Here is a 27,578-nt window from a genome sequence, read left to right as displayed (position 1 = left end):
TATCTCCAGAGAAGGGGATTCCAGAACCTCTCTGGGCAGCCTGTTTCAGTGCTCTGTCACACAGTTTTCTTACAAAAGAAGTTTTCAATGCATCTCTGTAAGTATTGCAGTTAGTATTCTACAAGGTACAAACAAGTATCCAGGATGCTCTGAAAGTAATGTCTCCTATTTATTTCCATAGATACAACAGATGCAAAGAACACAGTAGTGCTATCTGATAGAGCAAGTTCTCAGCTACAAAACACTGTTTTTCAGCAGTCACCATCATTTGCCGATTCATGTGGACAAGTTCACTAACACACTCTTCACTTCATGGTGTGACAGCTGCACACAGCCCTTTCCAAAACGTGGCTGTTGCCACCGCTGAAACACTCCACCCACGGCCTCACAGTGCTCACACCCACTGGTTTCCATAAACATTCGGCAAGTGCCAATTAATGTCAATGGGTGCCACTTTTTTCCTGCATGGAGGAATTCAGTGACAGAACTTCCTTCATACACACTTCCATGTCAGACACCATTCTGTCAGATTGCCCCTCTGCTGCCATCTGTCACATAACAACAACACGGAATGGAATATTGGTGGGAAGGTTCAACCTCTACTGCCATACCACTAATATTCATCTCTGACATCATGGGCCAACATAATAAAGTGGGAGGCATAATTCCTGTCAAATGAAGCTGAAAACCATTGTCTCTGTGACAATCTGATGTATTTTTCTCTTCATTTACTACTGTTTCCGCAGCATTCTCTCTTACTATCCTTACTGCTATCACAAACTTCCTACCTTATAGGATAAGAATAATTTGTAGATATATTTTACTTAGACAGGTGGAAATCACATAAGGAAATTTAATCCAATATAACACAGAATCTATGACACCGCAAGAGTAATGAAATACCAGGATTGCTGCCTACGTTTTTGTTGTTATCTATTTACAACAAACCCATTTCAGTTTCTGAAAGTCAGGACAACTTATTTCAGATTTGAAGGGAGAGTGTAATGGGAGGTGAAGGTGAATTTAACAGGATTTTATCCTACAATTCAGATTCAAATTCTAAAATCCATCTCAGCACCTACTACCATATCAAGTAGTCAAAATAAAATCACACTCCTTATCATGGTAAAAATTCTTAAATTCAGATTTAGACAGAAACTGGAAAGGTTTAAGTCTGTCAAACTCCTAGCTACTAATGTTGAAATGCATCTTCACATAAAGTATTAAAGCAATTTCAATTTCCTACGAAATGAGCTTTTCAGAGGCACTGAAAAAAAGAGTACTTTTAATACTGCTTGAATTAATGCAGGATCTCAAGTCTGCAGGAAGTAGATAACTCATGAGGACTTTCTCAAATCCTCTTACTCCATCTATTCTGTTAGCCGTACAGCCCAGGCTTAACCAGTAAGTATACTGCATGCAGCCTAGCTGCTGTTCCACTGAAAACTTCAGCCACATTCACACCCCAAAATCCCTATTCTTCTGCAACTTTTTCAAAGATTACGGCCTTGAAATACTACTTTGAGGTCAAGAGCCTAAGCAGCTCTGTATTTCAGCCTCTAAAGTGCATTCTGTCTTCAAATAGTATGTGTTTTTCATGTCTGCAAATCACATTCTCTGTGCTGCATGAAGGACATGGGAACATTCAGCAAACAAACTAATGATTCATTATGGTCATGAACTTCAATAGGACTTCATCATAATTCCAAGAAAATCTGAAAACTTGCAAAAACATCTTTAAGAAATATACTTAAATTTGTTTGCTTATGCATCACATTCTGGTGGTGACGTATTCAACTTGAGCAACATCACCAAGATGAAGAGGCCTAAGGTGTGTTGATTTCTGCAGGGCCCTGTTGCATGTCAGTACCTACTTAAATAACAAGAAATTTTAAGGCTTAATCATGACATATCTGATCACATTATCATAGCCAAGATCACTCTGCATGGCCTCTCTACTCTCAGGGAGGTTAACAGCTCCTCCTAATTTGATGTCAGCTGCAACTTATCTTAAACTTTCCGTATGTTATCCCTGCTTCCTTTTATTTTATTTTAGTTTAGTTTTGTTTTTATTATTTCTGTAGAAACATTGAAGAGATCTGGCCCTAAGATGGAGGCCTGGAGAACCCTACATGAGGTCGGCTACCAATACTGTGGGAAACAAAAGAGTTCAAACTATTCCAAGTCCGGACTAAATGGCTTGATGCTTCTATCATTAAGCCTAGTAGATCTGGGCTGCACTATAGGTAGAATAGCAATACCAGTGGAATAGCAACTTTCAATTGAGCGTGAAACTGCTGAGGGGAACTGAGCATACTCCTCATATATTTGATGAGGAACACAGATACTTGGCTCATACTACGTTAAGTCTTGGATGTAGTTTAACAAAGCATGTAAAAGCGACTAAGTATATTTGTAAAGCAAGTCCTATGACACACAACAGCTTGTTAAGGACTTACATTTTGGTTAGTTTCAGCACGCTGGGCCCTTTCCAATTAAGTCAGTGAGAAGCCAGTTCCAGAATGCCATCAGAAAACCAAACCTCTCTCACTCATTAAAATTCCAGATCAACTCCCACACAGTTTCACTATTGGACATATCAGATGGTATCCCTTTGGTCAGCTGTTCTAGTTTGGTTCCCTCACAGATTCTTATGCATCCCCAGCCTTCCTGCTGGGAAGGCCATATGTGAAACAGAAGGGCCTTTAACTCAATGACCTGTTCAGCCACAACTGAAGTGTATTATCAACACTACTTCCAATACAAATCCAAAACATAACATCATAAAAGCTACTACAGAAGAAATGAGCTCTACCCCAACCAAATCAAGGCAAATTCCATGCATATCCCATACAATCTGTATCAAGCTTAGATCTTATACTTTCCAACTTCATAAAGTTGCCTGTTTAATTCATTTAATTCTATGACTTTTGGATCTCTCTGTCACAATGGTCCTTCAAGGCAAGATGAATGGAACTTTGAGCACTCTGACCTAGTAGACAGTGTCCTTTTCTTGTCCATGGCAGGAGGGCTAGAACTAGATGATCTTCAGAGGGTCACTCCAAGCCAAAGCATTTTGTGATTCTACAGCAAGATGGGGAGTGGGGTTGGATTGTTGCATGTACGTTTCCAATAATCATCTCCAAATCAACAGTTTTGACAGCAAACCAGCAAATAAATATCTTTAACATTTTTTCAACATTGTACCTTTCTATTATTTACACCCCCCCACCCCAGTGACCTTCCTCTTTGTCATGATTTAAAACTCCTACTTGTAACAGCTTATTGTCAGCTAAACTTACAGAATTGGAGGATTATACTTGGCATCAAAATGACATAATCACAAATGAAGAAAATCTTAGATTTTGTAATGGTGCATCTGCATGGAGTAGAGTTTTCAGGTTTTTGTTGCTTTGGTTGGTTTGGTGATGGTGTTTAACAGTGCTGTTTTGTTTTTATTGTTCAATATTAGTTTTTAGTTGGTTAGCTGTTTTCTCTTGTTTTTTCTTTTTTAAGATAGAAAATGCACCGGATTTGACAAATTGCTCAGTCAAGAGTTGTCAATTACTGTGTGGTGTTACTGTAACATTTCTCACAGTTCTCCTAACAGTGTAGATTTGTCAAGGTCTTTAAATAACATCTTTAAGGTTTATAAACTAACCAAGATTTACTAACCCAAGATGTTAGAGACGACACACGGAAGTTTTTTTGGCAGTGCACAGGTATGATGTACAAACCGTTCCATGTTTAACTGACCAACAGCTGCTGCACTCTTTAGAGTTATGTAAGAATACTCTACACAAAGAAAAGTTAAAACTGCTGACACTTAGAAAACTTCATATTAGTTTAATGACAGGCAATCATCAATTACCTTTTCAATACTGTTAAAAGATAATTAAGATACTTGTTATTTCAGACTCATTTCTAAGATCACGAAAAATAAGGGTAAGTGCTGTTCAAATATATGTTTTCATACCCATTCCTATTTAAAATACTTAAATTGCTTAAAACTTAAGGATAGACTATAATCCGCTAGCTACAGGGGCAGACTGTCTGAACTGTGTGAACTGACATTCTCACAATTTCTATGCAACTTTGCACATTCATAAAGGAAACAGCTATCACTCCCATTTGAATGAATCAAGATTATTCTCCTCCCTCACGCTAACAAATCCCCCAAAGGCTGCAGACAAGTTTCCCATCACCACAGGGAGTGAAGGCCAAAAAGCAAACTTAATGAGGCCAAGTGCTGTTTTTTAGAGGCAGAAGGCCTCCAGTGTTAACCACATTCTTAATATAAGCAGAGGTAAAGAGAAACATAAAACCCTGAAGCAACACTACTTGTATGGAGAAGTACAGCATTTCTTTTATCCAAATATATCACAAAGGCTTAATTCAGAATAACTAGTGGGAATACAGTTCCTCTTACTAAAATATATTAATTAGTGTGATGTATACAGTTGACTCTTTTGAAAGGCAAACCCTACCCATGAGACGCGCAGCAGGGTCCTGCAAGGGCCCGCCCACCATCCTGGATTTACTTCTATTAGGATGAAGTCCCAGAAGCTGCCTCTGGAGCTTCGTTTCTTTTCATGTTGAAAAAAAATTTACATTAAAAAAAAAAAAGCCACAACACAATCATCATCAGCAGCAAACCTCAGATTTCAAGAGGAACATGCTGTCATTCTGGTGAGGTCTCAAAACGGAAAAACATATCCACAAGTGTGCACCTAGCTTTCAAACTTCAGAACAGTGAAATCCATAAATACATTTCTCAACTTTGAAACATGACTGTCATTAGGACACTGTACTTAGTGCTTCATTTTATACATATACCTAACTGTCTATTTAGCTCAGAAATCCTGATCCCTAGAGACAGCACAAGCAACTCAAGTACAATTTCTGAGAAATCAGTATTAATTCATGTGCTGTCTGGCTGACCAATAAATAGCAAAATTTTAAATTATTTTCACATGAAAGTATTCCTTTTAAGTATAACCTAGGGTGCAAGTTTAGATGTTAAGCTGCAAGCCCCACCACAAAAGACAATCTCTAGGTGAACAGCACTCCAAGAAATAATTTTCAGAAGGCTATAAGTAAAATGGTGAAATTACTGAGTATTCACAGTTGACAGATTTTGGTGCTTCCGATTTACATAAATACAGTTGTGTCAGTATATGTTTTTTCTATAGATCTGCTGCAAGCCAAAAGATTTAGCAGCAAACGCACACACATTGCTAAGGATTAATAAACAAATAAAAAAGACCAAGCACAATCATTTTTATTTTCATGCGCACTATTGCCATAAAGCTTCTGTAAGTTAGAACATATCAGTCCTTTTACTGGCTGAGCCTTCTACAACATGTGCTTACCAGTGTTAGCATGAGTGAGAATAATTAGCCCTGCAACACATGCAACCATTCTGATGATACTTAAAAAATAATACCTAGCTTATCCTACTGTTGACAGGACTAGGAAGAATCATATTTTTTGTCACTTAAGTCGATTATACTTTATGTCTGTATACAGATAAGGAGCAGACAGTTCATTAATATGTTAACAAGTCAGTATTTAAGAATTCAGCCAGACTTTAAAGTCGTGTTCACACAACCATTGTTGCTACCTCGTATATATGGAAATGTAGCTAACAATATGGCAATAACCTTTATTCCACTGAAGGCACTGAAAGCACCAAATTCAAATTATGACCAAGTAGATATTGCCCTTACTCTCAACATTTTAATGTATTTCAGAAACCCAAGGGTATCTGACTCATCAGTGTTGTCAATATACATCACACAGTACAAAAAGAAAAAAATAAATGGAAAACTAACTTCACATAGTTCCTTCAAATACTACACAACCTACAAAGTTAGAAATAGCAGACAGGGGAAAAAAAAGTGCTATGAACCTTATCTGTTGCAGCACATTTGCATTTTTTACTTGACAGTTTACCAACCAAATACTTAATAGAGCTATAGTTGCTTGACTTCCACATAAAAATATCTTGAAAGAAACATACAGCCTCACTAAAATCAACGTAAAATATCTTAAAAAAAAAAAAAAAAAAAAGATGACAGAGAAAGGAACCAAACATTGACAAGCAATACCAAAAAACATATCTTCCTCCAAGAAATCCCATTAACAGATGATTTTCTAATTTTTATTTTGTCAGTTTAGAAAATTATTCTTCAACTTCAAAATCTGCATTTGTTTAAATAAAATCAGGTGGCTGCAGTATTTCAGTACTACCATCCCATGCCAAACTCTTTCCTCCATAATACCTTTCTCTCATGGACAAGTTATACTATTTGGTCCCTGAGTGCCTGAGCAATGTTTTCTGAATATTAATATTACCTGTATATTATAGGCAGCTTACTTTCTAAACTGAAGGATAAAGATAATGGAGAAAATATTTTGGGGTCTAAAATGTAACACCTCTGAAAGGATTAAACCAATCCAAGTTAGATGCCACAAGCAGTGAATCAGTATGTAATGCACAGGACATTCAACATGAGCAGCAATATTGGAGGGATTTTCCAAAGGTTATCTAAGACTACTTTCTATAGTAAGGAGAAGTTAGTGTCTTGTGATGATCATACTATAACAATCAGAGATAATCTGTTCAACTGCTTACACTGTCTTCTGCAATAGGAAACAAAAAACCCCATCACTTCTGCCTTATTTTGCAGCTGACTTATGCAAATTTGAAAATTTACTCCTCCCATCAGTTTTATCTGCTTTAATCTAAAGCACTCCAGTTCTGAAACTCCCTTGAATTCAGACTTTGCTCAGATGGTTCTTGTAGCTGTGCTTTGGACTCTTTATCTGATCCACATCTGCGTTTAAATGATTCCCAGAACTGGGCAAAACTCTGCAAATGATACCTTCCCAATTCTGAGTGGAAGAGCTGTCATGTTTCAAACAGGCTGTTTGACGTTTCTCATAAGAGCATAGCACTTAAGTTATGGTCAGCTTGTGACTCACTATAAACTGCAGACATTTCTTCAGAACAGCTACTTCATCAATGTCTTCACAACAAACTTATTTACAAGCAAAGTATTCTGTTCTCATCCTTACTGGACCAGATTTTTAGTTTTTTTATTTTTTAACTATTTTTTTTAAATTGTTTCTCTACTTCAGAACTCTTGTAAATCTTTCAGTTCTGATGTCTGAATTCCAGCTCTGTCCTCCATCACCCTCGCAGATTCTCTCAAGTTATTGTTCTAGAAACTAAGGCTTACAAAAAGGAACACTGGAAGAAAGCCTGAAAGACAAAATGCCTTTCAACTTCAACCCATAAATGTGTAATTACAATTCTTCTCTCCAGTTCATCTATTAAAACAATAAACAGAGCAGTGCTAGATAGCAAAAAAGATTGCGTAGATGAACTAAACAATGCAAACTGTGGCAGAAATTATTCTGACGAGGAGGGGGGAAGGAGTGGGGTGTGGGGCCTAGAGAGGACAGTTTTATATAAAAGAATGTGCTATTTTATTTTTGCTACTTTACCACTGGCAGATGAGACTTGAGAAACATAAGCACCCCATGGGGAAAATTCAGTCTTAAAAGTGCTATTGGCTTAAAAGAAACACATTTTATCTTAAAAGTCACTTCTTTAATTAACTAGGTAACTGCAAATATCTAAAATATTACTACAGTAAATTAAGTTACTCGCTTGTCAGCAAATGTTGACAAGAATTCAACAGATCTCCAGAAAAGGTACATTAATCCAATGTAATGTTACAAGCCTAGGTGTTTGAAAGATGTTAATAAACCCACTGGGACAATAAAGAATCATGCAAGCCTGATCTGCCAAATTATGATTTACTTAAGGGGAAAAAGTAAAAAGCAAACTTTGAAGGATATCAGCAATAAATGTGATATGATCCAGGTTCCATTTCTACATGAAAAAAAAATTAAAAAATACCACCATTTGAAGACTAATGCAAGGCAGAGGAAGAACCAAAGACTTATGTCCAAAAATCCAGAAAAAAAAGGTTGTAAGTACTGGCACCAGCATATCTATATAGCTTCATGTGTGAATGAACTGCTAAGGACTTTAAGCCTCAGCTGTACGTAACATATAATCCACAAGTGTCCCACCATTTGGTTTGCCTGGGCTGCACATAGTAAAAAGGAATTATCTTGGGCAACATACAAAAGTGTATAGGGAACTGATCCACACCTATAAATATATAAGGAGTGGGAGGCAAAGAGATGAGGCTGGACTCTTCTCAGCAGTGTGTGGCAATAGGGCGAGGAGAAATGGCCACAAACTGAAGCACAGGAAGTTCCACGCAGATGTGCGTGGGAACTTCTTCACAGTGCAGTGACGGAGCAGTGGCACAGCTGCACGGAGAGGTGGTGGAGTCTCCTTCTCTGGAGACATTCAAGACCCACCTGGACGCCTACCTGTGCAACCTGGGCTAGGGAGCTGCTTGGGCAAGGGGGTTAGACTCAATGATCTCTCGAGGTCCCTTCCAACTCCTACAATTCTCTGATTCTGTGACATATAAAATAGTTAATGTATGTTACTAACATCCCTTCCGTCTTCACCACTCAGTTTCATGTCCCTCCATCACAGAAGGCCACCAGATGAGTCAGGCATGATCTGCCCTTAGTGAAGCCATGCTGGCTGTCTCAGACCATCTGTTCATCCCTCATGTACATGTTATGTATAACAGGATCTGTTCCATGGTCTTCCCAGACACAGACATGAGGCTCACTGACTTTTAGTTCTTAGTCTTCCTTCCTCTTTTTCTTAAAAACAAGAATGACATTTCCTTTTTTCCAGTCACCAGGAATTTCACCTGACGGCTATGATTTTTCCAGTATGACCACATCAGCCAGCATCTTCACAACCCTTAGACACACACCATCCAGCCCCATGAACTTAGATACGTTCAGTCTTACAAGGCAGTAACAGACTTGAATATAGTTACATATTCTTAAGTATCTACACATGAAGACAAATTCCCCTAGAAAACAAATAAGCATCTGAAGTGCAAACAACATGCTCTTCCTCCTGATTCAGTAGGACTGCCTCAAATGCTTTATTACTGACGGTGATTCTTGGTGGGAGGTGGGTAAAGGAAACCTTACACTGGGTACAGCTTTGCTTTTTCACTTATCTGCATTAACTTCAGAGCTACTAAACTGAAAGAAGATTATACGCGCAAAGGCAGAGAAGTCACTCTTTCATTGGGTTCATATCCATTGACTATAATTGGCTTGATTAGATTCTAAGTAAAAATCAAGGTCAGTATAAGAAGCATGGGGCAGCAGTGGAGTTGGAAGCCTATCACAATGACAGTTTTACCACAGGTACATCAGGAAGAATAAACTGATCTATTTTTACCTACGGTATATTAGTATTATTGTTTCAAAGTAAAATCCACTGAAAATCTAGTCTAGTAACAACACAAATCTTGCATAGCCTGAAAGTAAATACATAAATGAAAAAAATAAAAAAAACTTCAGTATGAGAAGCATTCTGTCAATCACCACTGAAAGTGCAAAAACTACAGACTGCAAAAAGTGTCTGCAAATGAATATACATTGATGTTGATTGATCCAATTTTCTATCGCTTTTCTTAGTTAATAAAGAACCATGATTTTTCAGGTTCTTTCATAACAATACTGAAACTTGCAAGGATAACAGGAACCAGACCTTCTTGTCTAATAAAATTTCTACCAGTAGTCTATTTGCTGAATTTTTGTTTTGTTTTTACTTTTTAATAGGATGAGAAAAGAGCCATTTATAATAAACAGTCATAAACCCTAGATCAAATCGCAAGTGTTCAGTAATTATTGAAAGAAACAGAAAGATATGTTAAGTGTCACTACAGATTAGAAAGAAAACTAGCTACTAACAATGTTAGTAACAACACTGATCCTACACCTCATCTTATGGAGCAATACTTTTGTACCGTTTTCAATAAATTCATTCAGCTGTTAGCAACCAAATGTATCAACAAGACTTCTATTTACTCTTGCTCCTGATGCATACAAGCAAATGGGCAAATAGAAGTGGTATTCACATATTACCTCAAAAAAATATTGTCACTGACAACAACAGAAGATGCTACGCTCAGAGGTGGAGGAAAATAAAACAACCACCACCTACCTTTATCTGATGGCCTTCTGTGACAGAGTAATGGCATCAGGGGACAAAGGGAGGGCAATTGATGTCATCTACCTGGATTCCTGCAAGACCTTTGACGTGGTCCAACACCACACCCTCATTTCTATATTGGAAAGATATGGGTTCAAATGGTGGACTATCAGTAGATAAAGAATTGGTTTGATGGTCATTGTCAGAATAAAATGTTTTATGCATCTTTGCAACTTCCATCTAATATTTTGACAGTTCTTCACAGGCTGCAGAATAAGAAATCAATCTTTCTCCCCAGAGTTAAATCAAGATATTTTTAGACTACAAAAAGGACCGTGTCATAAGATCATATTTTGTACACAATTGAAAAATAAATTGAATGGTAAAATGCAGCATATTTATTGAATACAAACAAATATGAGCTGCCTGCTGCTGATCAATAGCAGTTATATCAAATTAGTACCTATACTGTTCACAGCATTTCTAGGAAAAATAATTTATGATCTTTCTTTGTTAATCAAAGAACATAATTTACTCAATAAAAGAGTCATCTTGTTCAATTCAATTGTTTGCATAATTTCAAGGTCTAATTACATTTTTCCAACAAAAACAGATTTGGAATTGCTGGTTTTAGGCCTCCTTTTGCTTGATCATAAAGAAACCAGGAGGTTGAATCTTTAGGAAATACATATGCATGCAATTACACCCTTTATGAAGCTGTTGTTTTACAAAGAACCCTATGTAAAATGAGCAGTAGCAATAAGTAAATATCCCTCAGCAGTGCCTGTGAGGGGTGTATGGTCCCACGAGGAAGCAGTCAAGCAATCTGCCTTGCAGATCAGATGCAAGCGCTAGCATTCTTGTACGTTCTGCATGGTGTCAAGAGGAAGAAACTATCTGTCCACTCATCATGAAAAGGATATCCTCTATGAGCCTCTCATCACAGATCACTACAGTTTCCTTCCAGACCTTAAATTGGTGACTGTCCCAAAAGTCCTCCAACCCCTTTTACTCAGCACTTTCACAGGGTTTAGGCTGAGGTGACCAACCACAGCCTAAGAAAAACACAGATGTGAGCAACTGTGTCCCTGCACACAAAAGACTTAAAGAAACACTGGAGGCAGTCACAATTAGTATACTTAGGCATCCGAAAGAAGATATTTGAGGACGTATCTGTCTTCATTTCGAAACAAGTGTTCTTTAGAACCAGCATGAGTTTTCCAAGGAGTTGGAATAATTTTGGCTGCATTAATCCCAATGCTATTCTTAGTTACTAAGTTAAACAATTGCAGCTCATGTCGAAGTATGATTAATAGCAACAGTACCCACCCTTCTTTTCCTGTTAAGTCCCGTTCTACAAGACACAATAACACACGTGATTGGACAACCTTTTCTGCAGCTGATCACGAAGTATTAATCCAAACATTTAAGTAACATTTTTTGGGGAAAAAAAAAATCTGGAACAATAACTGAGACCCAGTGCTAACAAAATGTCAGTCCACAGAAGGATCAAAGATTAGCCTTAGCTGCTGTCCTTTCAGCTCTACATAAATTAGGCAATCAAAGAGAGATAAAGGGCTGACAGCAACATGGTGAAGCAAAAGGAATGGTAACAGCAATGGAATAAATCAGGTTCATCTTTGTGCCTTTGGGGCTTCAACATCAATTTATACCACAGACCACTGGTCCAGACACTTTAGTATGATGTTTCAATATAGATAAAATACAGTGTGATAGCTCCTAGGGGCTCTGAGGAACACTGTGACAGCACAGGGAAGACAGCACAACGCACGCACTGTTTTCATGCTTCTGCTTGCACAGTGTTAACTACCAGACCAGAACAGATTGTTGTAGAATTTGAAAGAATTATGATCACTCCCTTGCTTAGGGAATAACAACTTGCTACTGGTTCACACTGGCCTCCAGCTTCCTATAAATTCCTTCCATGTCAGACCACCACATGAAGATAACACTTTCTGTCAGGATCAGCACAACATTCCGGTTACACATTCTCTCTACATACTGTCCCTGAAGACAGTAAGTCTGGACAACTTAGATGAGTTCACAGCATCTATGAAGTTCACTTCAGTAGAACACATCCTAAAGACATGTCATCCTTCCTCTCGACATCACCATGCTTGTTAATCTCTGTGAAGCCCTTTCAGTACTTTACAATTCAGCATAACCTGCTGTCATCCACTGCTAAGACTGAATGAGCCATCAGAGCCGACCACTAGAATATTGAAATCCACCCTGAGTTAAGCTTTTCCAGATGTTGCAAGGAAAAAGCTGTAGGAAAATGTATTAAACTCTGTTTGACTATTTTTCCTTTGAAGATTGTGTCAATCCTTAATTCTTCATTAAACTATCTCGGGAAACTATTTACAGGAAAAAAAAATATGCCACCTGTATCTGGCTACGGTATATTCCTTCTCAGTCACTGACAACTGGATTTTCTTGAAGTACAGATATCTTTTAACAACAGACAGATGTATCTTCACTTCAACTAGCATGCTTATTCCAGATTTTGATCGCTCAAACCGGGACCTACACATGAATTTTTTTTTATATTGCTGCATACAAAGAAACTTAATAATACTGCCACAGAGAAAGGAAAAGAATGTTTGGGTTCAGCAAACACCGACTTTTCAAGTATAACATCAGTAATACAGAGAACAAGAGAGCTAGCTGACACTTAAAACAATAGGCAGAGCTGAACAGATGGAATAACTCTTGTGCAAGCGTGAAAATGTGAGTAAAAAAAAGCAAACATGCATACGTAAGACTCAGTTATGATGGTGAGGAAATTGTGGGGGTACAACTACACACATGGGTATATTTATTTTTTGTAATTTGACCTAATTATTTCTAAATAATTAACAGACCTCAGAACCACGCTTACAGAATCTATCAACTACAAATTGAGAAATTAGACTATTTAGCACTCCCCTAAAAATACTACTTAAAAAAACTCTCCAAAGCATTTATAGAGGAACAAGAATTCTTACAATATTACTGAGATAATATTAAGAATTCTTACAAAACTAATTTTTATTCCTATATGTACAAATACACAGTGTTCTTGCTCAAAGAATCCAAAGAATAAATAATAAGCAAATCAGAAAAATAGCATATGCAGGTAGAAAAACTATGAATTAAAGCTAAAGTAGATGCTAATGCACATATGAACAGGTATGCAGGAGGATCCTAACAAGGAAGGGAAGGAGATAAAGGGGAAAGGAAGAAAAGAGACAGTCGCATGCCAGATGCTAAAGTGAATACTGATTTCAATTCAAATCTGTGGGATCATTCATGTGCCTGAAGTGAGGTATTTGCATGTATCAGGTCCATCGTCAGTTAGAATTCCACTTAAAGACTACTTATATTTACCACCAGGTAAAAGTCACATCTGGGTCTTAAAAACTCTGGGAACACAAGAAACTTACTCTGTCTCCACATAAGTTATCCGAGCTGGCACTGCCTACCTGCTCTATTAACTCTGCTCTTCAGCTTTGAGTAGTTCAAATATATATATACATTTATATTTATATTTCAATAATCCCCCACAAAAAAATCATAGAAGATTACTTTAATTGCAAATAGATGCATCTGCAATTTCCTAACTTCTTAAGAAGAATAGAAAGGATGATTTAGGGAACTACTAACCTGTTAGCCTCACCTTTGTTCCAGGGAAGATCACAGAGTAAATCTTCCTGAAAGCTATGCTAAGATGCATGGAAGAGAGGGAGATGATACAGGAAAGCCATCACAGCTTCATGAAGGGCAGGTCCCCCATGGCAAACCTTGTCACTTTATTTGATGGCATAACTTTGTCAGGAAACAAGGGACAAGTAGCTGATATCATCTACCTGGACTTCAGCAAGGCTTTCCACCCTGTTCTCCATAACATCCTTCTCTCCAAATGTGTGGGTGGACTGTTAGATGAACAAGGAGCTGCTTGCAAGATTGTACCTAGACAGTGATGGTCAATGGCTCTGTATTCAGAATGAGATTAGTGATGAGTGGTGTCCCTTAAGGGTCAATACTAGGATTGGTGCTCTTTAACATCAGTGACATCAACAGCAGGATCAAACGCACTCTCATCAAGTTTGCAGATGACACCAAGCTGTGCAGTGCAATTGACACGCCCAAGGGGAAGCATGCCATCCAGAGGGACCTAGACAGGCTCAAGCAGTGAGACCAGGTGAATCTCACAAGGTTCAACAAAGACAAGATTTTGTGATTTAAGAAAGAATCTTCTGCTCTTCGAAATAATAGCTTTACTCTTAATTATAAATCCCCTGTACCTTAAGACATATACGACATTCATATAATTCCTCTCTTACAAGTTAAACTCAGACAGAAAAACATTCTACCTTGCCTTTACTGCTCTGTAACAGAGTACTCACAACATGGGACTATTGCTTATTTGTCCTAGTTGTAATCCATTAAGCATGTTTCCTCTAAATATATCTTTAGCTTTTTTCACAGTGTTCCGGTTACTAAAATACATATATTGCAAATACGAATAACTTCTTATCTTAGAGTGGACTCAAACTGCTTGGATTACATCGGAAAATCCACTTAGCAACAACAAATGGGTTTCAAGAGTAGAAAAAAAAAGGTGAGGATTTCAGTCATTTCTTTTTCACTCATTGGTGGTTTACTTTTGAATGTTGGTGCTTCTTTTAACTGGCCACAGTAACAGTTTCTAACCTGCCTGTTCACTCAATATGCTAAAAGAAGGTCCTCCTTCTTGTGGCTCAGCGTGGAATTTAAACTAAAGAATTATGTAAAGCTGTCCTACAGTGACATTCACAACTGTCAGACTTAAATACTAATCTCTCTTCACTAAGATTAGTCTCCATACACTAAAGAAATACAATGCTTACTACATTGGAAAAACAATTCATCTTCACATACAAAAACATTTCCAGCCCTCTACAAACATGTCTTTGTCACGATGATAGCCACCAACTTCAAGCAAGTATTGACAATGGCCGTCTAAGCACTGGTTCAGTCTAAACTGATGCCAAGCCACTGGGGCTTTCAGTCTCTCTAGTTTATCACTATTCTGTGCACATACTTCCAGAAATCATTTGGGAAACATACACAAGATAGTTTTTAATGAACTGTGACTTCTTCATAAACACAGGTAGATAGCTACCAGCAAACACCATGAGCCATTGCTGTGCTACCACTGCACTCACCCATAGGCACCAAATTATATCACTCTCTACATATATCTTACACAAACAACTGTCAAGGATCCAGCCTGGACAGATAACAAAAGCAGAGTCCACCATTACCGCAAGGACCACATTAACAGTTATCAGACGTTTACATTCAGGTATGGCTGCACAGAAGTTCATAAGTTCATAAGTTCATAAGGTTGGAAAGGACCTATAAGATCATCTAGTCCAACCATCCTCCTATCACTATCTCTACCCAACTACTAAATTAAGTCCTTTAGCACCTCATCTAAACGCTTCTTGAACAGCGCTAGGGATGGTGCCTCAACCACCTCCCTAGGCAGGCCATTCCAGTGCCTGACCACTCTTTCAGAAAAGAAATGCTTCCTGAGGTCTAATCTAAATCTTCCCTGGCGCAACTTGTGGCCATTCCCTCTCGTCCTGTCATTATTTATCAGGGAGAAGAGGCCCACCCCCTCCTCACCACAACCCCCCTTCAGGAAGTGGTAGAGTGCAATAAGGTCTCCTCTGAGCCTCCTCTTCTCCAGACTAAACAATCCCAGCTCCCTCAGCCGCTCCTCATAAGACTTGTGCTCCAGGCCCCTCACCAGTTTTGTTGCCCTTCTCTGAACACGCTCCAGGGCCTCAATGTCCTTCTTGTAGTGAGGGGCCCAAAACTGAACACAGTACTCGAGGTGCGGCCGTACCAGAGCTGAGTACAGGGGGATGATCACCTCCCTGCTCCTGCTGGCTACACTATTTCTAATACAGGCCAGGATGCTGTTGGCCTTCTTAGCCACCTGGGCACACTGCCGGCTCATGTTGAGCCGAGCATCAACCAACACCCCCAGGTCCTTTTCCTCTCCACATTCTTCAAGCCATTCTGCCCCAAGCCTATAGCATTGCATGGGGTTATTGTGGCCAAAGTGCAGGACCCGGCACTTGGTCTTATTGAACCTCATCCCATTTAGCTCAGCCCAGCTGTTCAGCCTATCCAAATCCCTCTGAAGGGCCTCCCTACCCTCAGGCAGTTTGACACATCCTCCCAGCTTTGTGTCATCTGCAAACTTACTGAGGGTACACTCAATTCCCTCGTCTAGGTCATCAATAAAGATATTAAACAAGATGGGCCCCAAAACTGACCCTTGGGGGACACCACTCGTAACAGGACGCCAGCTGGACTTAACTCCATTAACCACTACCCTCTGGGCACGGCCCTCCAGCCAGTTCTCCACCCAGAGAAGAGTGAACCTGTCTACACCACGGGCTGCCAGTTTCCTTAGGAGAATACTGTGGGAGACCGAAAGAACACATCTCCTGCCACAAGAGTCAAATTAAAATTCATCAAGCTTTTTTTACTGAAGTTTTAAACAGTTATCTCAAATATGAATGAGAATTATATTAGTCAGCCCTACGTGAAACAGAAGCAACGGTTCACAGCATTCATCATCCAGTGAGCCATTCTTTCAACTGACAATACCCAACAGTACAGCAATGGAGATGCAAACATTAAAAGTACATTTGACAAACTGCAGTTAAAAAGTACACAAGAGAATCTCTGTGCAGTCAAAACACGAAAAGTTTTTGTAGTGATGCCATTGGACATTATCTAGATGTAAATTCTAGATGAGAATATTGATCCACAGACCTATGGAGCTTATCGTTGTAATCCTCTGCAGCCATATCCCTATGCTCAGGTATAACAGCTTTTCTTTAGGAACATCAAGGGAAATGGAACAAGAGCTTACTCAGATGGTACAGGCATGACGTTAGGGGAGGAAGAAGGGGTGTGTGCCTTCAAGCAACTGGTTCTCATATTCATAAAAAGGATTATTGAAGCTGCCACTAAAGGAAATACCTCCTCAGCTTAAGATGCACAAGCTCTGACTTCCAGCATTGCAGTCCTCCATGAAAATCCTACTACTATCCAATATATAAGAAACCTTACGTCATTTCCTAGCAACACTAGTACTAACAGCAGAAACTAAATAGTCTGTAGGCAACTATGTTCTTGCTTGCACAGACGGTGCATAATCTTAATCACAGAAATAGTTAATGGGTTAGCGTCCTTCAAAATACATCATGAAATCTTGCTTTCTAATATGCACACAAATCCACTGTAATTGCTGACACAGCTCTGTTAAAAAGATTTTGATCTGATTTTCAGTATGCTTTTCTGTTTTCAAAACTTCTTCCAGCCTACTTCCCATCAGAAGCAATCTTTTAAAATAGCAAATTCCCACCTTAATCTTAAGCATGACATGCTCTGAATCAGTTTATTCTTGAGGAGCTCCATTCATAAGTTAAGTTTTAATATATACTAGTGGTATGATACTTTCTCCTGTGCCACTAAGGACACTGAAAATACCCCAGAACAAGGTAAAGTAAATGAATTTTTATTAAGACTGCATAAATTGCAAACAGCAGAGCAGAAAAGCATTGAAGCTATACATCCTACAGTACAGTTCCTTATTCCCAAGAGTACTAAAAATCTTCAGAAGAGTAGGAAGATGTGCTCATGTGCTAATTGAGTCTCTTCCTTGCTAAAAAAGGAAGAGAAGATTAAATATCTTTCTCCTATAAATCCTTGTAGCTTAGAAGAGGCACCTCCCAGATACCAGCAGACTGACTGAAGTAGTACCAGGAAATGGCATGAGCTGGCTATTTCAGCTAGCGGAAAGGAGTGGATCAGCCACCTGGCATCACATAGGATTTGTCTGCAAGCTCAACACGTCCAGTTCTCCCTCCATTTATATTAAGTGAGCTATATGCTATGCCATGTCACTGTGACTCGGGAGGCAGCCTACTTTGTTTCCAACTTAGAGAAGCATGTGGAAGCACCGAAAGTGCCACGCTACTGTGTTATGATGTATAGCATGATGCATTGAGGGGAGGATCAAAGAGAACGTCTGTTTAATCTCCTTCTTCCTCTACTCAGAGGTCCTGCAATTGAGCCTGTAGGAGACTTACAAGAAAATTAGAGAAAGCAATTTAGAGGGACTCAAAATCATCATTCCTCATATGACCCCATTTAACACCTCTCCGAGAACACGTGAATTTGTAATGCATTCTCTAATGTATAAGAAAGACATATTGGCAAAGGTAACCATATGATTTAATGATTATTTCTTAGAAATATATGAAACAACATTAAAAATTCCTCAGTACAAAAAAAAAAAAAAAACACCCTCCAAAAATATGCCATTAAAGAAATGTTCTAATATATTTGCCCAACACACAATAATTGCAAGTTAAGTTTCATGAACATCCAAATCTAAGATGATAACTTTAATGGTTAACAGAGACTATTTAAAACTAAATGCAGATTTTAGTAGACCATCTAATCTATTCCTCGTGTGCACATTTTAAAGAAAAATATACTTTATTCACCCTTGATAACTTTCTGCTCAGTTTTTAAGGAGAAACGATCGTTGCTAACAGTTATGTTATCTCTTGCTTGAGCATTGGTTTGGAGACAGAAGTCTTGGAAATCATTGTACAACTTCTCAGAGAACTCTAAGAGCACAAGAAATATATAAAAATTTCATCTTCTCTATTATTATACGCTTTTCATTCCATTTATTGCTTCTTTGCCCTAAAGAGGACTGTCATCACGTCTCTGATGAGTATAATAGCATACATTTCTAATGAAAGGATTTAAGGTTCTATAAAAATTTCTTATTCCTTCAGAAAGTTCTCAAGGCATCATATGTTTCTGAGCTTTAAAAGCATAAGAAACTCTCAACAAATGTGCATACAATATTTAAAATGGCAAGAAAGCACCTATTCCTACAAACCTACGTCTGCACATATAAAGGGGAAACAACTTTAATACAAAAAAACTTGAGAGCAAGAAAGGAGCAGGAAAGATAATTTTAGAGCGTGTATCACAGACAAGCCTGTCTTCCAACACGCGTAAAATACTGCTTTAAAAAGAAAACACTGATCAGGTTTTCTTTGTGAAAATGAAGGCTGGGACGAGGGGTTTACTTCACAAATAAGGAAACTGTAGCCTGCTCACTAAGAAAGTGCTTTCTTATTTGACAGTTCAGTACTAGAACTAGGCAACCTATGGAAATATTTAAACAGTAAGTTATTTCAGCTCAGACACATCTGTGCATCAGCAATTTCTTGTACCATACATTTACTAATTTACAGAGCAGCACATTTTTAACCGAGGAGAATGTTTACATGAGGTTGCTGCACTCAATCACCCAAATTGAGCCATATCCAACAATTTGTTGAGCCATGACTGACTAGAAACAGCAGTTGTGAATCACATGCGAAGAAATACCTGACAGTGATTACCCACATGCATTTGCTGTAGAGCACAGCACAAAGATGATCTGCTACATTAACACCCACACTTGTTTTCCTAAAGATCTTGGGAAAATAAATAGGTGTATTTGAATGGAAGGTACACACGAATCTTGCACATGCAAATTTACAGTTTTGAATATTTGTCCTGAAATTCCATTTTTATTGAGCTCTCATAAACAAATTCTTGCATCTGAACTTCGTGAAAAGAGATGAGCACGTGAATTTAAACAGGCACTGCTTTCAAGCTTTGCCCTCCTGTAAGTATAAACTGGTAATAAATATGACAGTTCACAAGCCTCAAAAAAGCAAGCCTGCAGCACTGTGTTCACTATCACACATAATACCTAACTGCAAGCTTCCACTTCAGTTGTACAGGGAGAAACGTGCACTTTCCAGCTTGCATTATTCTATACCCTCTTACATCTTCTTAATAGTTCAAGTAAGCAGTTAGATTTCCTTTCTGTGGATGACTTTAAGGAAATCTGGCAGCGTAATCAACTGAAACAATAAAAGGGAAATCTATTCCGCCTAAAGCAGCCTTCCTGAAGAAGGCGTGGATTGAAACATGACTCAAGTTCTGTGTGTATTAAAGACTGATGGCTTCATAAGGTTGGCACCTTGAAGAGATTAATAGGTAGGCTGTAGCCAGTAAGTTTAAAAGGTAGTAGGGAGGAGGATGAGTGCGCAATGCAGTGATCCACTCCTGAAGCAACACATTCCAAAGAACCCACTAACCTTTAAGGAAAGGGCTGAGGCTTTCGAGGCTGAGCATAAGGAAAAAGCTTAAGTATTGCTGAACTGCGCTCAACTACCAAAGCTTTAAATACTCTTTAAGATTTAGGTGTATGTATTGACCACTTCAGAAAAACAAAACAGACTGGAAAGCAGTACTTCAGAAGTGGCCTTAAAGATGTTTCCTCACACTGAAAGACCCACCATACTTGACGGGTTCTGATGCTTAGAGAAGTTGAAGACAGACAGTTGCCACATGGAAGGAGATGTGCAGAAGTGAAATGTAAGCATTAAAGGACAATTAATCCAGGCAAATCCACGTTGTTTGTTTTTTTTTAATACACCTTATCTGACAGAACTGTGCTAGTTCAATAACTATTCATTTAAGAATAAAGCACTGTGTTAATAATACTTCTGTGGTCAAAACAACTTTTGTTAAATGCCACTGACATCAGTAATAGTACAGAAGAGAATTCTGGAGCAATTTGCTGTCGATCAGCTCTCCTTTGAGCCACATCATGTTTCATTTATCATGCTGCACACCCTACCTCCTTACCCAGAGGCAACAGAATTAAAAGGTCACATCTTAGCCAATAAAATATATTTATATCTTCTGTGGGGAAAAAACAGTGTCTCTAATCAGTCATCCAAACAAGACAGCAGACTACCCAGAAGGTTGTGTGCGGCTGCACATCAATAAACATCTTTATCTAAGAAGTAAAATGAAAAATATCTAACCAGCAGAAGTATGAAAGAGGAACTCAGAGGCCTGTCAGAAAAATTACAAAATTAAGGCTGAGCACTGCATTCAGCAAATAGATGATACAGACGTGGCAGAAATAAGTAGTGCTGGGAGCTAGGTACAGCAAGCACACATTGGAATTGTAACTAACAGGGAAAAACATTACGGATACTTGCTGTTTCTATCTATATTTTCTTTCAGATTTTTTTTTACCAGTAAACATTTAAGTCAGCATCCTTTTTCTTTACCTCTTAAGTCTTATAAATATACCTCCCTCTAATCATAACTGAAAAACAATGTAATACCCTGCTGATAACAATTTCTCTATTCTTTTAATCCCTGAAAATGATTTCTACTCCATCTTTCAACCTCACTAATCAAAATGCTTCAAGAAACAGTAATTCTGAAGCAGGGGGAAATAACAAAGAGTGCCTAAATTGTATGGTCTGCTCATCAACTTCCACTGCATGTCAGGACAAACCTTTGGTGTTTGCAAGGACAAAAAGCATACTAGGATGCTAAGAAAATACATCCACCCATGCTGCTACTAAAATACATATGGCACACACATCTTACTGGTGAGCTCTTGCCATAGAATATAACTTTCCCACTAGAACTACTATTAGCAGAGGAAGACCAACTGGTAGTCTCTGTTCTTCCAAAAAATCTGTTTCATCTAATGATTGAACAGGTTTACATACGCTCAACTAGACCGAAACAAGTTTTATAGCCAAACCATAGCAAACTGCATGGTGAAATAGGAGGCATATCAAGTGCCAAACAACCTAAATGGAAATATTACATGAACAGCACAAAATACTCGGATAGGACAGAACAGCTGTGTCCGTATCTGGAAAGGGTTTGAAGTTAAAGATATCTAACAAAAGTGAGAAAACCACAGCATTCTTGATGGGAAAATGACAAAGACAGAGCAAATGAATGGAAGTGTCATCTATGACACAAGTAAAAAACAAAAATATCAAAGCTGACCAAACAGACAGTACCCACTGGTCAACGTTCTGAGAAAACAAAACAAAACAACGATAGCAAGACAAGTCACAAACACATAAACCCCATCTTTTTATGTTGAAAGTACTGACAGCATCCAGTGAGACATGGCATTTAGAGATAGAAAAAGATCTATTATGTCATGCAAACCTATCCTTTGCCAATGCCAAACTTATTTATTTATTTTCTTTAATTACGCCACACAGACAAAATGGGAGGAGGGGAATGGTAGCTTCATATTCATTATTGTTATTTTTAAGGAAAAAATTCCTTATAAAAGTTTTTTAACCTCTGCAAAAACCGTATCTGAGGGAGGGGGAAAAGAAAACTCTTACATATAAAAGTGTCTCTTTTACAACCTTTTTATCTTCCTCAAAATCCTATAGTCCAAATCACAAACTTTCTGTAGCGATGGTCATCCAGTTCTGAGGCTCATTTTACTGAAATAATAGAAGTTTAGCTATTGAACCAGAAGTAGCCAAAAGGAACATGCAGAACCATACCATATCAACTGCTGGTCTTAACACTCACCAAATCTGACCCTTCTGTACTGACACATTTCAGTCCTATGTGACCTTGCTTCAGGAGTAGGCTCTCTGAAGACCTCTTAGAGAATGAGACATCACAGCACTTGAATGCAAGTGTCAGGGCTTGACCCTTGCAAGATAGAAAGGCTCCATTCACTAAAACATGAAAGCATGTGCTTAGTTTGTGTTGAAGTCTATGAATTCTACAAAGTACACTTGAACAGTTTTTGGAAGAAGAAGGTCTAAATCTACTACTACTTAAGAATTTCTTACAACTCTACTGAATAAAGAATATCCCTGTGCCAAAAGCGTTACTCCTTCCACAGCACTGTAATTCTTGGCTCTTGGTATCAAGCACTGTGATCGACTGTGCCTAAAAAACAAACTAATTTTGGTACCACAGCCATTTAAAAAAAAAAAGATTCAGGCTTATTCAATAATTACCTACACACCTATGTTTTTGTTCATCTTTCACAGTTTGGAAACATTAATTTAAAATAATAAATCTGGGAAACATAGGAAAATGAAAATATTAAGTTAAAAATAAACTTGCCACTCAATGTTCCTCCAGTCCCAGGCACAGAGAACTAACTGCCAGCAGTGACTGCTGCACTCCTGTTAGAACTGAGGTAATTTAAGAGGAATGTCAGTATGCATTTACATTTCAAACTTTATTACTCTGCTTTAAGAGAAAGAATGCCTGCTATTGTCAAACAAAAATATTTACAAAATCTTTGGTATCTGGTTTTAGTCCTACATAATTAAAATCAAAACTCTTAGCATCTCCTCACACAGTGCATCTTTTGGAAGAATATTAACTACTGGAAAACACACCTAGTGAAACTTAAAAAACTGAGAAGTGTAACTGTTCCTCATTCTAGAGGAAGTTCAAGGCTGTCGTTGCATTACAAGGAGCCACACGTGAACAGCTTTGCAAGCTATGAGCACTTGTGAATCTGGCTGCATTCAGCATTCCAACCCAGTTTCCTCCGAACATGCACTTCCTACCACAGAGTGCCACAAGGGGATGGACATCTAAAGCCAGTGAGATCTACATCAGTTGCGCAACTTTATTCTAAATCAGTGGCTACATTCTCACCCTCTTGCTTGCAGATTGAATTTCCCTGTCTTCCTGTGGTAGAAGACAAAGTGATCTTTTTTTCAAGTAAACTTTATTTCTCTTTAATAGAACAGAATGGCAGAAACTTCCTTGGTGGCAATGTGGCAGCTGCATTCTCCTCATAGCATTGGAATCCTTCAAAAATTACCTGCATACCAACAAAGGCATCTCAAAGCTGCCTCAGACAGCCATACATTGTATTATCAGACACACCCAGGCAAATAAAATACAGAACCTGCACAGAATAAAGCATTAAGAATGGAATTATGTAGTGAAGAGATAATTTACTCTTTGGTTTCACAAATAGCAGACAACGGAGATAAAACACATTTTCCATTATTCTTTTCCTATTAAACCAAATGCCTTTCAGAACACTGTAGTCCAGATTTTTAAAAGTAAGAAAATAAAAAGCTCATCATGTTCAGTCTAGAAGCAATTCCACAAAATGAACCCAGTGAAGGAACAATGATTTATCTGCTGTCCCCTCCTGCTCTCCCTACAGCCTGCAGTCAGGAAGGCACAGTACCAGGCAGTGGTGCCACTGAGCCCATGTTCTCTCAGGTAAGGCTCCCATGGTGATGCCATTTTGATGTAGACACCTGCCCACTGGCAACAAGCATGAGAGCATCGGTTCCTTTCAAGATGGCCAAAAATGAGGCTATCACAAGTCAGTATCTTCCAATCACTGCAAAATCTGCTGTCAAACTGAAACAACTACACAGAGGTGAGAAGCCCAGTATCACATTTCTAATCCCTACAACAGCTAGTCTTCACACGCTCACACACACACACACACAAAAGCACCCACAACTATTCATACAAAATTTTCCCTTCTCTTATTAATTTTATCCCCCGAGAACTTTTCTCAGATTACTCTATTCTGACTTTCACTTGAGTATTTCTGCAACGCGTGCGAGAAATATTCGGCTGCTGATTATCTGTTTGATAAAACATCTTAAAAAATAAAAGTCAGGTAAAAATTGGTATGATGTGGAGCTCTAGTGGTAGTGGGCTAGTAACGCACCACATAACAACTGTGAAACAGTAGGTACTGACCTCATGTCTGAGAGCAGTAAGTGAGAACATAGCAAATGAATTTAAACGAGGAGAACGAAGAGTGAGAATGTTCAGAATCCAATTCAGGAGCGTTTCAAGCCCACAAATACATCTGTGCATACAACATGAATCCCATTTTCAACACAAGCTTCTACCTTGTAATGACAACTGCAGTTAAGCAACAGAAAAAAAAAAAAACAACACTGCTCTTAACAGAAAATATGTATGTAGCTCAGCAGTAAATCAATGCTTTTTATCAAAACTAGCTGGGAGAGAAGTAATTCTATGCATTCCTTTGTAACAGCCATACATATTATTTTTGTGCTAGCAGAGGTAGCTCCTACACCAGTCAGGGAAAACACTCAGCTCCCAGTTGCAACATCAGCAAGATACTGTAACATCATCTCTGCTGCACCATGGCTGCCAGTTTTAACATCCTAATTCGGTAGCCCTGTTAGACTGAGTTTGGCAGAAATGAAATCCTTCACAAGGAGAGCTTCTTACCTACGTGCACGGTGCCATCACACACCCTATTGGCAAACATTATCCTCAGCTTAATTGTTGCTGAACATCAATATTCCACCTGTGAAGGAGACGTGTTTTTTTCCCACTCGGGGTGGCAGAACACGCAAAACATACTATGTTTCATCACACAGAGGACGTCAGTGTTCTTACATCAATGACCCTGTGAAATATCAGTACTGCTGTCCTAACTTTTAAGATGCCATTTGCTCTGGGGCACATATCGGCAGATGTTTACAAAGCAAGGAGAAAAGTGACAGTTTTCAGACAGTCAAAAAGCAGCACCAAAGGCAGCATCATACTGCGTGCGCAACAAACCACCAGTCTCAGTATTAGGAGGCCCCATTTCTAAATCTGAGCAATACCACCAGTTGCATGAAGAAACTCGGTTCTGAATCCTCACTAGGAAACTTGCAATCCTTTCTAGTGGAGCTGCTTTCATCCCCCACTACAGAAAAACAAGGCATTACTGAAAAGCTCTCAAGCTGCTGACTCACAACGGAATCCTCACTTATTTTAATCCGTGCTATAAATTTTCACTGAGAATATTTGTTCTGCTTCCTGAACTGGGCACAGAATGCCTTGATTTGGTGACACTGCACTTAAGACCAAACGCCTTTCTCCTTGCTAGCACAGATCATTAACTTCTTCACAAGTGTTATCGTTCAGCATCTCCCAGCCTAACGGTGGTGTTTGAACCAACGTGTACTCCAACACGATACAACTCCAGGCTCTACACCTTTGCCGCGTGAGTGATGCTAAGAGAAGCAGCCTGCTCTAAGTTACGCCTATTCGACGCACACGGGAAGCACAACTGCCCCCAGAACACATTGATCCGAGAGGAGGGACGCCGAGCCGCCTTACCTGGCGGGCAGCCGCACTCTGCGGGCGCTTCTCTCGCCGCTCGGATTTTTGCCAAGTGCTCGTAGGACTTCTGTGGGGGAGAGGAGCAAGGTGAGCGCGCGCTCGGCCCCGCGTGGCCGCGAGCTGCGCGTTACAGCCGTCTCACCGAGCGCAGAACTGGCGACGGCTTCTCTCCCCTTGGCCGCGACCCAGCCTGGAAAGCAGACATCTCTCCCTTCCCCTCCCCCCCCACCGGCTTTCTCTCACCTTTACCACCCCGAGCGGGGGGAAAGCCCCTTCGCGCTCCCCTCCGCCCGCCCGCCCTCAGCCTCCCCCTTTCTCCACCCGCACGCGGCCGGATCAGCCCCGTCCCCCGTCCCGCGCACCTGGGCGAGCAGCCGCTCCACTTTCTCCTGCATCATCGCGTTGAGCTGTTCCAGAGAAAAGCCGGGCAGCGGTGGGAGCGGAGCGGCGGCGGAGCCCCCCCGGGCGCCCTCGATGGCCGCCAGCCGGGCCTGGAGGTCGCTGGTCCGTACCCCCAGGTACACGCAGGAGGCGGCCGCCAGCGCAGACAGCAGAGCGGGCAGCGCCGAGCAGCACGGCCCGGCCCGGCGCGGGCAGCGCTCCCCGCCGCAGCCATCCCGTCCTGCGGCTCCGCGGCTCTCGCCCAGCATGCTTTTGCACCCTTCGGCTGCGGCAGCTTTTATTTCCTTCCCTCCGCCCCCCATGGAGGCGACTAATTTACCAACAAAAATAAGAGCAAGGAACCACACCGAAACGAGCGACCAAAAAGCGGGTGACGAGGGCTAAATAAACAAACGGAGGCGGAGCCCGCGGCCGTCCCCGCACTTCGGCGGCGTAAAGCGGTGCGGGTCGAACCCCGCGGCTGCCGCCCGCCCGGAGCCGCGCGCCGTGCGAGCGCTCCGTCACTTGTCAGAGAGCTGTGGGGCGGGAGGGAACCCCAGCCCAGCTCCGCTCCGCTCTGCTCCCTGCCGGACTTGTTGCTCCCCCTCCACCTGCCTGCCGCCGGGCGGGGAAGCCCCGAGCTCGGCCCCGCTGTCAGCCGCCGCCCCGCCCTCGTTCGCACGGCGTTCACCTGGGCGGGGGCTCGGCACGAGCTGCTGCCTCCGGCTTTGCCCCCTAGGCGCTGCTCGAGGGGACGGGCGGCTCCAAGGATTGCTGGAAAGGCGAAGAGTCGCGGGGCAAATCCGGACGCGGTGACTCCCAAACGGCACCGAGCGTGCTGGTTTGCACCGCAAACTGCGTTTCCTCGTGGAGTTCTGTTTGTGCACTTTTATTACCTATTGTTTTCCAAGAGCTCGAGTGATTGCAACTGCTGTGAAAGCACGAATGCCGAAAGCTCGGTGGGGTTCTGCGCAATCACTAAGCCTTTGGTAAA

General features: G+C 40.1%; 1 protein-coding gene across 1 annotated transcript in view; it reads right to left on the bottom strand.

Moving 5' to 3' along the window:
• Window positions 1–26,907, bottom strand: part of COL25A1 (collagen type XXV alpha 1 chain) — a 284,645-nt gene extending 257,738 nt beyond the window's left edge. The window contains exons 1-2 of the mRNA XM_065736495.1: window positions 26,566–26,907; window positions 26,201–26,270 (exon numbers count right to left, since the gene is read on the bottom strand). Coding sequence (XP_065592567.1) covers window positions 26,201–26,270; window positions 26,566–26,907 — 412 coding nt within the window. The remainder of the gene's footprint in view (window positions 1–26,200; window positions 26,271–26,565) is intronic.
• Window positions 26,908–27,578: the final 671 nt, after the last annotated feature.

This window comes from Cyrtonyx montezumae, unplaced genomic scaffold, assembly GCF_038088225.1.
Source record: "Cyrtonyx montezumae isolate F1298 unplaced genomic scaffold, pur_monq_1.0 scaffold_2, whole genome shotgun sequence".
NCBI lineage: Eukaryota > Metazoa > Chordata > Aves > Galliformes > Odontophoridae > Cyrtonyx > Cyrtonyx montezumae.
This window is presented reverse-complemented; position numbering and strand designations above follow the sequence as displayed.